This window comes from Cloeon dipterum, chromosome 2 (assembly GCF_949628265.1).
Source record: "Cloeon dipterum chromosome 2, ieCloDipt1.1, whole genome shotgun sequence".
In the NCBI taxonomy this organism is placed as follows: Eukaryota; Metazoa; Arthropoda; class Insecta; order Ephemeroptera; family Baetidae; genus Cloeon; species Cloeon dipterum.
In genome coordinates, this window is record NC_088787.1 from 9,361,938 (window position 1) to 9,375,198 (window position 13,261).

General features: G+C 37.4%; 2 protein-coding genes across 2 annotated transcripts in view; both read left to right on the top strand.

The window, feature by feature from the left end:
* The first annotated feature begins 508 nt into the window (after positions 1-508).
* On the top strand, positions 509-5,026 carry LOC135936470 (palmitoyltransferase ZDHHC6). The gene is made up of 7 exons (XM_065479285.1): positions 509-718; positions 829-1,010; positions 2,411-2,659; positions 3,186-3,320; positions 3,381-3,521; positions 3,581-3,661; positions 4,439-5,026. The coding sequence occupies exons 1-7, from the start codon at positions 664-666 to the stop codon at positions 4,808-4,810; spliced, it is 1,215 nt and encodes a 404-aa protein (XP_065335357.1). The 5' UTR covers positions 509-663; the 3' UTR covers positions 4,811-5,026.
* A 949-nt stretch (positions 5,027-5,975) lies between these two features.
* The window catches only part of tok (tolkin), a 34,863-nt gene continuing 27,577 nt past the window's right edge, over positions 5,976-13,261 (top strand). The window contains exon 1 of the mRNA XM_065478195.1: positions 5,976-6,343. Within this exon, the coding sequence (XP_065334267.1) occupies positions 6,208-6,343 (136 nt within the window). The 5' untranslated portion in view covers positions 5,976-6,207. The remainder of the gene's footprint in view (positions 6,344-13,261) is intronic.

Sequence of the window (13,261 nt, forward strand, 5' to 3'; positions counted from 1 at the left end):
GTGGTTTTGCCTATATTTTCAAGACGGTGGAAACACCTCGTAAAGATTGATCGCGTAGACACGGAAAACGCGTTGCTTATTCAATTCATTTAGTTCGGTTGTACGCTATGCCGCTCTTCATGAAACACCCCTATAGCTTGACAGCCAAGAAATAACCGGTACTAAAAAACTAGATAATTGTGAATTTGTACTGCTTTGCAAGAAGTTAAACCTAACATATCAGACTGCGTGAGCCCTGTCTGCTGAGGTAAAAGTTTATTTTTTTTTTAAATATTATTATAAAATGGCTAATTATTTTGAAATCCTTACTACCGCAAGTCAAAATTAATCCAGAATTTTGAAAATACTAAGCACTCGTTCTCAACCCGTAAATAATTAATTTACCCCCGGGAATTTTCGGGTAGCAAAAATTTACCAGAGGCTCTGCGAACGCACTGATCGCGCCGGTTATTAGTGGTCGTTGCCAAGGTAACCGGTTAAAATTGCAATGTCATTCAGTTACTAACCGCATATAGCAGAAGCAGCTGAGCACACGGTGCATACAACACAAACACTCTTGAGGAATTCCGTCCGTGCTGGCGCCAAATCAAATAGGATTTCGGGTCCCGATGCCGGTGTCGCCGACCTGCTGACCCTTTCGGCCGTCTCTCCCGCGGCAGCGCGATGTGCGTGGGTCCCCTGAAGAGGATCTGCCACTGGGGCCCTCTGGCAGCCCTGGGTGAGTCAGTCGTCAGTCGGCTGAGAATGGCCCACTTGCGCGCGGCCGTTTCTAGGCCACTTAATTGCGCTTGCCCCGAACGACCTAACGAGTGTCTCTGCCCCTTGCAGCCATCATCAAGAGCATCATCTACATGACGGTGTACTGCAGCCGCATGTGGTGGCCGCCGGAGACGTCGGCCGGCGGCGCCCTCCAGCTCGGCCTCTTCCTCCTGCTCAGCGGACTCACCATGTACAACTTTCTCAACGCAATCTACGTGGGACCAGGCTATCTGCCTCTCGGATGGTGTCCAGTGAGCTCCACTTTTCATTATAATAAATGTTATAGGGGTGCCACATTCCCATGAACCCCTGTTTCCACTAAAAAATTAAGACGAAAATGGCCCTAACCGCAGGGTTCATCAATTTTTCATTGGTTTCAAATGCACGTGCCACTTAAAGTTAGGCGCTAATGACAGCTTAAATAAAACACTTAGATTTTTTTCTCGATTTTGACACCGAAAATGTGTAATATTTTGCGCAGCACTAGACTGGGGCATCTGGCTTCAAGGAGGCGCACCTCTTTGGAGTATAATTACATCACGTTTTTTGTTGGAGGGGGGTTTATGGGTTTTAAAGAGGATTTATACTGCAAAAACCTGGAAAATCCTTGTTGCCAATGCATGAACTAAACCCTTAGGATTCAGTTGAAGCCAAAATTTATCTAAGGAGCTCTTTAAATTTTTAGAAAAATGGCTGCAATGTTGCATGCTGTCTCCTTACTTGAAATCTGTTATTAATTCACAACAAGGAGTTTCCCTTAAAGGTTTCATACTCAGTCGAACAGATTTCGACGAGAGGTATCGAAATCTTCCAAGAAAATGTGGTCAAGCGCTGGAAATTTTGGAGAAAATTTGAAAAATTTGAATTTCCACTGTAGTAAGGTCCTTTTTGATTGTTGCTAATTGTTTAACGATTAACTGCTTATTGCATCAAACAATTCAAATAATTTTCAATTATTACCCAGCATCAATCTACTTAAATTTGGATGCAAGAAATTCAGTTTAACGCTTTCAAAGTTTCGTTTAAATTTTTTAATGGTTTGGGGGCGCAAACAGGGTTGCAAAAAACCTGAATAAAAAATGCATTGCAGTGGTAAAATGCGTTTTTTCCCTTTTTGCCAGTTTTTTTTTGCAGGGAATGTTTTCACCCCTTTTTTCAATAATTTTCTAATTATTAGCTCATGACCTCGACTTAAAAAATGATCAGAGATAAACTTTTGGAGAAATTGAGGCAGAAAAATAGCAATTTAAAAGAAAATATCATCACAGTAGGGGAAATTTTGAGCACTCCGACCGAAATTTTAGATTTTCACAGTAAAAAAAAATGGAATAAATTCATTTCTTGCAATTCTTGCGCGAGAAATTGGTAAAAAAACGTTAAAAACTAGTGGTGAAAAAACCGGGTGGTTAGCAAATAATGCAACCCTGGGCGCAAATAACTGACAGCTTTGGCAGGGTCAAGGGGGCACACTGAGCCAGATAGGCCTGTCCGGCCCTGATTTTGCGCCAAATTTAATTGGATTTACTTTTTATTTTTGTAAATAAATTTAAAAAAATTTCAAATAATATTTCCTCCATTTAACAGTCCTGAAAATTCAACCTTGAAACATGATGAGAGTCCTAAATAAAACTAATTTTTGCCTGTTTTGAAGGACAAGGAGAGCGACGCAAAGTTCCTTCAAGAGTGCAATGTGTGCGGCGGGTTCAAGGCGCCGAGATCTCACCACTGCCGCAAGTGCAACCGCTGCGTCACCAAGATGGACCACCACTGTCCGTGGATCAACAACTGCGTCGGTCACCGCAACCACGGCCACTTTGCTGCATTCCTCTTCTACGCCGTCCTCGGATGCATGCACGCCTCAATTGTACTCATCTGCACTCTCTATCACGCACTGCACAGAGTGAGTAAAATATTGTCTTTTTTTTAATTTAATTTTTTTAGTATTTTTTAGCATGCAAGTTTTTTAAAATAAAAATAGGCATTTTAATTTCTGGTTTATGTGTTTGACCAGCAAATTAGCAAATGACAAAAATTCGGATTTTATTGGTTATATTGCTGTTATAAATCCACTTTTATTTTTATGTTGTTAGATCCACAAAACAATTTTAACGTAATTAAATTATTTTGTCAATATTGCAGCAATAATTATTATTTCATAGTTTGTTAAGTGAATTTCAGTGTGTTTTTTTATTTGCTGTTTCAAAACTAAGATATTTGAGAAAACCTGTCACATGAAATGAATTTTAACTCATTTTTATAAGGGAAATCGGTGAGCCAGCCTAGCATCCTTTTTTTTATTAAAATTTTACACAGTTGGAATATGGTCGTGTTTTTTATTTATTTTTGAAATGTTGGAAAATATAAACATTCATTCATCAATGATTTAAATTATAGCTCAAACTAAAAGATATTTCTATTTTTCCTAGGTGAGATACGAATATTATGGAATCGGCTCAGGTCCCATTATCACTTTTACACTTTACGGCTTAGTTGGCTGTGTTTTCTGCCTCGGACTTTCCATCGGCGTTGTTTTGGCTGTTGGAATGCTTCTCTATTTCCAGGCAAGCCCAAAATATTCCTGAAAATTCCAATTGAAATCTAAAACGAATTTAAATTAACAGATGAGAGCAATAATCCGCAACCAGACTGCCATTGAAGACTGGATCCTAGAGAAGGCAAAATATCGTCGATTGCACAGCGGAAGCAAGAAGACACCCTTTGTTTATCCTTACAATTTGGGAATTTGGCGAAATTTCAGACAGGTAAATTGATAGTCTAAGTTCTTATTTGATTAAAATTGATCATAAATATTTACTCTCAGGTGGTGACTCTGACCTGTGAGCCTTACGGTGACGGAATCAATTGGCCTGTTGTGGAAGGCTGCGACCAATATACATTTACGGTAACTCATATTTTGGTAATCTAACATCCTCTTGATTTTTTTTTAATTGCCTTTTAAAATCGCGCTACGCACGTTTCTCAATTTTAAATATTTCCAAAATAACTCGATTACACTGTAATCAAATGATGAAAACTAAACTGACGCAAAACATGATTTCGTCCTGGTCCCGGCAAAATTGCGTAACTTTCAGCAACCAAACGCGAATTTCCTTGTTGCAAGAAAAGGTCAATAATCAATTAGACAATGAAAATTTGGATGTTTGTTGAACGTTGCGCAATTTTGCCGGGACAAGGACGATTTATTGGTTAGTCTTTGTCCTATAAGCACCCTAATTTTTAAATTAAAATTCATGAAAAAAGGATTTTCAGGATGAATATAATGGGAAAAAATATTGCGCTGCAATGTTTACTTTTTGACGGCCGCAATCGCTGCCCTATTCAAAATTGTTTTTCCTATTTTTTATTTTCTTATATTTATTTTTACTACCTGGTAGTAAAGCTAAATACTATTTTACATTTGATTATTAAAAAATTGTGTATCCAGAAAAAATGAGGACTGAAATTTCTCAATTTCCCTTTGCTTTATTTAATAATAATATTTATTTACCAGTACCCTCCTGCATTTTTCTTGTATTTTACATATTCTATCAAAATGACGCCAAAAATTTGTTTTAATTTCTGTTCCCAATGAATTTTTCGAATAATTTAATTTCAATATCTTCACATTGAGTCAAAAAATAAAAATAACAGATTAATTTTTCTGTTCTTATTTCTGCAGGTAGAGCAACTGTTGCAAAAGCAGGAGAAACGTCAGCGCGCTCGCAAGTACGAGGTGATCCGCTCGTACTCAGGGTCGTGGCTGCCGGTGACGCACGGCTTCTACACCTTCTTCTGTCCGCCGTACAGCGACGAGCCGCGGCTGCGGCTACGCCAGGGCAGCATCGTGCTGGTCACCAGGTGGAAGAAGCACTGGCTCTTCGGCGAGCTCGAACTGCCCGCCGACAACGGCTTCAAGGAGAAGTGGCGGCTGCGCGGCTGGTTCCCGAGGAGCGTGGTCGTCGACCTGGTGGACGTTGTTGATGACGACGAGGACAGTGAGGAGGAGCAGGAGCAGCAGGTCACGGCCAAGGAGAGGAAGAAGAGGAAGTGACGGTAGTGCATATACATACATGCCGCCACTCGCCGAAGCATTTCAATCTAGTCGTAAACGCGTGTTTGTGTCGGAAAAGTGTTGCTGCCCATCCGAAACGGGTGAATTTATTCGTATTTCATTCCGTGTGACTTTGCTCTACTGCTATCTCTTTAGTATTCAATTCATTATTTTGTTACGTTATTTGTTTTTCTAATAAAACGGCTTCAATCTCCACTCAAGTGTTTTAATCAGTCGCTCTTGCACCTGAATTATTTTTTAATGTTGGAGAGAAAATAGAAGGACAGTTGTACCACCAAAAGGGCTATAATACTTGCAATTATTTCTTCTTTTGGAGCAGCGGGGACCAGATTTGCGCGACGCGCAGATATGGTGTCGGGTGGAGTATGGCGCGAAAAAACGGTCACGTAAAATTACGCGAAAAGAACCAAATTTTCGTCAATATTGTGACGTAATTTGCATTACTTGTGGACTAATTGTGTCTTTTAGATTGTAAAAACAAACTCTTGACACTCGTACGGTAATCCAAAGAGAACTTTTTGTTTCCCTCATTCAGACGCCATCTTGGATCTGCGCAGTGGGAACCAATTTTATCGCACATCTTACCCCCTGCTGTTTTGGAGAACAAAATCAAAATAGGGAACTGTTTAAATGCGTACATCGAAAACCGCTTTATCGCAAATAAATAAATTTATTTTTCTTTAGAACTTATAATTTGGAAATTCCACGCAAAAATAAAAATAAAATTGAAATTACTGTCATTTATGATATTTCTTAAGGAAAGTTTTCTACACTCAACACTGCAAATTGAATGTTAAATCGGTTATATTATAAAATCTATAAAAATTATATTTTTCTGAACGTATTCAGCAAACAATATAAGAATGATTATTTTTTTATTAAGTTATTAACATTAAAAAAATATAAAACCTATTATAATAATACAAGATAATTATATAAGGGCGCATAGACCAACAAGACTTGGTTTGTCGAAAAGATATAAAAATAAAAGAGGTGCAGAGCTATTACTACCGGTTTTTTACACCAAGAATTTATTTAATCGAAAAATCTTGAAAGAAATATGAAAGAAAAATACAATATGCAAAAATTGAATCCTTAGGAGACAGCAACGAACGCAAAGGTGCGTCGGCGACCTCTACACGGACGGTGCTGCCGCCGCGGGGGCGGCCGGAGGCGCGTGGCTGGGGCGGTCGGTTGGTTGGTGGGTCGGAGGGAGAGCCACCCCACCACCGCTGGCGGGCCGCGAGCGGCGGCAGTCGGCGGTGTCTGTCGTCGGCGTGCGCAACGCGGTCCGCGAGCCGTCCCGCAGACACACACACACACACACACAGAAGAGAAAGATCAGGCAGCCGCAGGAGAAAAGGAAGCTGGAGAGCATGCGGCTCGTGCTGGCCGCCCTGGCCGCGCTGGCCGTGCAGGCGGCCGCCGAGCTGAGCGTGCAGCAGGCGCTCGCGCTCGTCAACACCGGACACCGCATCTCTGAGGACATCGACATCGACCCTTGCAAGAAGAGTAAGTAGTTTTATTTTGATAAAATGTTTAATTTGATCTTAAGATTTCAATTGGAAAATTTATTTTGGATTAAATTAGATTTTTAAGCAGGATTGAAATAAATTCCAAAAATTGTGCAACCAATGTTTTGATTATTTTGTATTATATGAATGTTCAAAATGAGGAGTTTTAGTAAAATTTTAATTTTGTATTTAAATTAAACTCTTCTGAACAAATTTTTGGTAAATTTCTATTCATCTCTCATCTTACTGTCAGTTAAATCTCTTTATATTCCACGTGATTTTTGTTTGTTTTTCATATTTTTGCTCATGAGTCCTAATTTGAGGTCAATTTGAGTTAATTTTTTAAATTATAAAATTTAATTAAAAAAAAATCCGAAATTGCAATATAATTTAGAGAGGATAAACTGTATTATCAGCTCTTTTTCTCTTGTTTTGCTTCAATCGATTGTTCTAGAGGGTTTTTCCACAGTGAATTTGAGTATTTACGCATCCCCCTTCACAGTCCGTTTGTTTGCTGTTTGCTCTGACCATATCGCGATAAAAATGCTGCGCACCACAAAATTTTATTTTCGTCAGAAAACAAAAAAAAATCATTAAAAATCTAAAATTTGAATCACGCAGTTTTATTTTGCATTCAATTGATTGTCCTGAGGGGTTTTCCGATGAATTCAGAACTTTTCCTCCTTCATCCGAACTCGTTCCCAGCTGTTAGTCCGTCTTTGTCAGCATGTTTGCTCTTCTCTCGCAGAGCACTGATTGATCGTCATCAAAAGTAAACAAACACGTTTATATACAATTAAATAAATACAACTATAACTCCCTTTATCACACGCGGTGTGAGAATGACAAACGGACGTACTTTTCTCCGCTCTTCGCGGTGAAAATGATGCAGCCCGCGTTAAAATTTTCGTAACTGTACAAACAGGACTGAGAGCTAGTGAAATTCCAGGAAAATTACTCGTCCTGCCCTGAGGAGGATGTGTGATTTTTCTCTGCTCTCGGTCGTTCCGATTTTCTCTCCTTTGTCAGCGCGCGGCATTGAGGAAAATAATTGTGGCTCAACTGCTCAACATGCCTGTCAAAATCCGCACACGAGGTTTTAAAAGCTATTGTGAACGACAGTCGCGGGTTGCAGCCGTCAGAAGTCACACACATGTCAATGCTGCGCCTGTCGTTTGCTGACAATCACACCGACAGGACAAGATCATTTGTGGGAATTCGCTGGATTTACTCAATTTACACTGCACAGATTTGGATCAGTGTATTTTTAAGCATTCGTCTAAATTCATTTAGCATAAAATTATGATTTTTACGATAGAACTCTACATTAATGAATAACACGAAGATAAAAGTCAAGGACTTTTAACTAATTAAATTAATTAAGTATCTTACTAATTAATTACTGTTGAATTAATTAAATTGCATCAATACAAACATGTCATATTACAGAGGAAATAATTAAATAAAATGCATCTCAAGAACACGAAAGTCAAACTATTTCAATAAAAACATATCATCGTTCTTAATAGGTTATTATTTTTTTAATTTAGTTTGTTTTACCGGGGTTGATTACAGAAATCTCAGAGTCAAATCACTAGTTTTCAAATAGCAACTTTTCCAAAATGTGAAATAATTTCCAAATTATTTTCCTGAACTTCAAAATATTTAATTTAAAACTTTTAAAAAATAATAAACCATCAATTTCTGGTCGCAAAAATGTGTCCTTTATTAAATCGAAATTTTGAAAATGAAATACTTCCAAATTTGGACCAAAATTAAACCATCGCTATAAGTCATTAAATCTGTGGAAAATAATTTTAATGTTGTTTGGAAGTATTGGGTTTCCTCCGAAACTTGTAATGTCTCTTTTAGCCAATGGTGATTAATAAAATACCTGTAAAAATTATAATTTATCATCGCACAAAGTATAGAGTTGGGTTTCTTATTGGCTTTCCAATCGACTTAATTACCTATTTTTTATTCCACTATTTATAGCATAGGGTACATTAACAAACCGTCTGAATTTTTTGTTCAGGTTTGGGTAAACAATTTTGTCTTCAATAAGTCTACTTTATATTTTCCTACTTCATATGCCAAAATTTTTTATCTATAAAGGAGTTCGGAGAGTAAAGATTCTAATTTATGGTTGATTTTCAATATTCACGAGTTTGAAAACGAAGAAAGATGTTAAAAACGCGTTGAAGGAATATTTTCACATCCAACTAAGAAATTTCCCTTTAAATTAGTATCATTTTCATTCATTATCGGTCTAAACATTAAATTTCACAACCTGCTCCAGCGCGAACGGGAAAAATTTGTCTAAAATTGTGTTCTGGAACCATTTGAAATTTACAAATCTGTCAGCCCGGAATTATTTACTTGTTGTGAGTTTTATATTCAATAAATTATATGTAATTTTACTACCACAATCCACTTCTTTTTATAGAAGAAGAAATTTATTAAAAAAAACATTCACTTAAAACTTGTGCTATTTCTGGAATGGAATTTCCTAATGCGATTTTAAATAACTCCGCCCAACCGCATGAGAGAGGTATTTTGCATTTAAATATATATGGGAGGGAGAATGTAGAGCGAAAAATTAAAGCAGTGTGTAAACTGCAGTTGACTTCGGACAAGGGAGTTATGCGCTATAAATTTCAGTGTGGAACAAAACGCAGTGGCAGGTCACGGTGCTTAATTAAAAAGCCGCTGTTATTTTGTATTCAGCAGGCGGATGCAACTGCGAATTTAATTGCTGCCAACAAAAGTTTGTAAAAAGCCGACTTTGCTGTCAGCTGAATTTAATACTTGTCGACAGTTGCTCTCTTCAAAGTCTGTCTTGTACGGATTCACCGACGACGAGTCTCAGAGTGCAGAGTGCAGACAATTAGTAAATAGAAGAGTAGTCTTTCATTTCTTTGTGTCTCATCGCGATGACTTCTTATTGCAGCCGCCGCAGATGAGAATGACGAGATTATTTATTTTTTCATCTGTTTGATGCATAGCAAGCCGCCCGAGAGCTTGAAAAGCGTCGTTCTCATACAATTCCTCACCTTTTTTTTTGTATAAGGAAGGGGTTTACGACCTAATTGCGGTAATCACATAATTGCGTTTAGCACGAATCTGCAATTGATGTTAAATTCAGTGATGCAGAGAGGAAATGGTCTGTGCGAAAGTGAAACTGTACACGCTCCATAAATACTTTTCGGTGCCCGGTAATTTTAATTGATTACGAAATACCAGAGGAAATCTTTGCAATAACAATTAATTTAAATAAAATCTGGCTTAACTTTTAAATCTCTGCATATTTATGGATTTCTAAACTACTCGAAAATATATTTAGATTATGAAATTTAAGCTTTCAAGACAACACAAAATTTAAAGTTTGCAGCAGTACTGTTCCGATTTTATTAAAATTATCTCATTTTTATTCCTGTCTTTGCTCCAGGGTGTTGGGCAAGGACGCTCTTTACGTAAATCACAGTCTGTATAGGTTAATCCGAAAAGGCTCGTTCGTAATCTAAATCAGAGAGCTATAATAATGAGATGAAATGGGAGCACCATATAACTATAATCTAATTTATTTCTGTACTTTCTTTTTCTTTTATGACTATGAAAACATTGCAATGAATTTTGGTGTTTTAAAGTGGATCTACAGCATATTTTTTTTATTTAATTTTACCAGTAACTTTCTCTTAAGTTTGGGATAGTGCTAAATTTGCACAGGATATGCCGTTTAAATTTCTGAGGAAATTGGCTCCAAAGTTTGCACGCAAATCAATCGGCGTGAGCTGAATCCCTAGTGAAAATCATGATGTGTTTCACCAGAAAAAATTTGCCACACAATTTGCACGTCATTGGTTAGATCACGATTAAATAAGGACTTCAAATCAAGCCTAAATAGTTTTAACTTTCGAAAAATTTGGTAAAAAATCTGAAATTTTAAATTTTCTAGGTCCTGATTGAAAAGGTAGACACAGAGGAACAGACTTTCCCTTTACATGACAACAATTGAAAATCATTTGAATTGTTGGATGCAATAAGTAGTTGGTCGATGGATAATTTGTTCTTGATTGTTGTAAAATTTCAAATTTTCTCCAAAATTTCCAGCGCTTGACCACATTTTCCTGGCAGATTTCGATTCCTCTCGTCGAGATCTGTCCAACAGCGTGTGAAACCTTTTAGGAAAACTCTTTTTTGATAAATAAAATAGGATTTCAAGTAAGGAGACAGTCCTTACCATTTGAAAAGCATTCTAACTTTGCAGCCACTTTTCTTAAAAAATTACGGTGCTAATTAAATAAAATTTGGCTTCAACTTAATTGTAAGGGACGAGTCTTTGCATTGGCAACACAGAAAAAAAGCTATGAAAACTCAAAATGTTATTGAATTGAGGGGTAAATTAGAAAATTACTTTTTTCGACCAGACACAAAATAATATAAAAAAAGTATTCAGGTGATTGCAAAAAAATCATTACGAGTTTCCGATGCAGCGGCCGGCCGAGATGGACTGACTGTGGAGAGCGAGAGAGGCATTCGGCTGCATTATTGATCAAAAGAGAGGGCACGAGATGGGCCTAGTGCACGTGAACGCGGGTATTATGCAGCTGGGCTGAAAGCGCCTGCCTGCCTGCCTGCCCGCCGGCCGCCGGGTGAAATTGTACTTTGTTGACACTTGATCGCGTATGCGTGCAGACACCGGGCCAAGAAGCGGCCGAGGGAGTAGTCGAGCCAAAAGGTTGCAGAAAACCTACCTCAAGCAGAAACGGATGGCCGCCGCCACCGCCGCTGCTTTCGTGCGGCTTTTCTCGGTATGGCAGCTCGAAATTTTTGCCATATTTGCGTGTCTGCCGTTTTTTTGCCCGGCTTTGCGCGTGGGAAACGTTCACAACATGACTCACTTTTTGCCTCAGTGAAATTCGATTGTGGCAGGGCCGAGATTTCTTGAGACATTGAAAAAAAAATGGTTGGGAACGACTCCATTTGAAACTCGTTTAAAATATGGGTCTTTTCCGAGAGTGACAAAGTGATACGGTCTCAAACCTTTGAGTTTTCATCCTGGTGTGCTTTACATAAGGTCCAAAATAAATGTCATGCAGTTTTTTTTATAAAATTGGGGTGAAATGTGGGATTACGAGCCTCTTAGTGTTAAAAATTGAGAGAATATTTATTTCTCAAGTTTTTATAATGCGTGGATTGATAAATTTTTAACAGATGCCTAATTAAAGTAAAGCTAAAGAATTAAACCCTTTATAAATTTTACTTTCTAAAAATTAGGAAATAAAGTTTAAAATAATTCCCAGGTTGCCGTTTTTAGATAATCAGCTGAAAAGTTTGCATGTTAATCAAGCGGCGCGCACTGTCTCCTTATTGATAATCATGATTTATTTCGCCAGAAGAGAAATTTTGCTCATAATTCGCACACCGTAGGATAGATCGCGATGAGAGAGATAGAAATCAAGCGAAAAATTAATAGGAAAACCGTTTAAATTTTCGAGAAAAGTGGTAAAATTAGAAATTTAACTGTTCCTCGGTACTGATTTCAATATTTTACATATTGGAGATAAACTTTGCTAAATTTCACAAAAAACCCTAATTAACGTCTTGGTTGGTGAGCAACACAAATGTTCAAAATTAATTATTATTGGTTTCGGCCAATAACATCTAAATTGAAACGTTTTTTTATTTGAGAAATTTGTTAACTATTAAATAGCATCAGTGTCTATTGGTTTTTTTCCGAAAGCAAACATTTTGGAGAAAATTAATTTCAATTCTGATTTTTAATAAAATATAGTATCTCCCTAATTCGATTTTTTAATACTTTTCAGTTTTTTTTTTTTAGTAAAATAACAGTCAAAATTAAACATCCATATAAAAAAGGATTCATGCTACTTGGAATATCGTCGTCAGTGTCGTCACTCATGCATAAACTAAATAACCCCAATAATTCAATTAGAGACAAAATTACCTTGTGAATTTTTCAAAAAAGTGGCTGCAAAGTCATCACGATTTGCAAATGGTGACGACTGTCTCCCTTCTTGAATTCTCATTTTATTTCACAATAAAAATTTCTCCAAAAAGTATCAAACACTTTATGGATAGATCTGCTTTGAGAGGAAACAAAATTAGGCAAGAAAATGCGGTCAAACGCTGTGAATTTTAAAGAAAATTTTAATATTAATATTGGAATCATTTCCTCAGGACGATAAATTGTCAAAACTAATAACTACTTGATCAGATACTTATTGTAGCTCTGTATGAATCCACTTTTACTCAGTATAATTTTACTTGTGAGAGGAAAGCTAAATTGCGTACAGTCTTCATTCCACTTATTTGAGGTGCGTAAAATTTCATGAACTATATAGTTGTAAATTCACAATCAAAAGTTTCAATCGCTGCTTCTACTTTCAAGCTTGGCTTGCGCTCGCTCTTTCAGATTTCTATATAAATGCACCGCCGATCAGTGAAATCATCATTTTGAGGTTTAAGGTCAGCAATCTCTGGTGCACTGCTCGCATCATTTTTTATCCTGACTTTGATGTGCACTTGATATGAAACTCATAATAAATGCGTGTATGTGTGCATGGTGTGAGAACGGTCCAAAAGCTCATTTTCCGTTAGCTTATCTACTTCGAGACGGCTGCTGCTGCTGTCTGGCACACACATATATGTATTAACTGCTTCACATTCGAACATGTGCGCAAATTTTATCTGCCCAAGAGAGCTCCATGCACTTTTGATGATATCATTGCTAGGGTCAAAATCAGAAAGATTTTTTCGCAACTCTGCCCTCGTCGGCCTTAAAACGCCGAGATTAGAAACTAATTGCGCTTACCCTTCGGCCTCGATCCACTAAAATGTAGCCTGCATTTTTAGGTTTCATGATTCTAATTTATTTATGAAATAGATTTTACAA

Coding starts and splice junctions, on each gene's coding strand:
- LOC135936470 (XM_065479285.1), top strand. CDS start 664: ATGTGCGTGGGTCCCCTGAAGAGGATCTGCCACTGGGGCCCTCTGGCA. Junction 1,011..2,410: donor TGCCTCTCGGATGGTGTCCA/GTGAGCTCCACT, acceptor CCTGTTTTGAAG/GACAAGGAGAGCGACGCAAA. Junction 2,660..3,185: donor TCTATCACGCACTGCACAGA/GTGAGTAAAATA, acceptor TATTTTTCCTAG/GTGAGATACGAATATTATGG.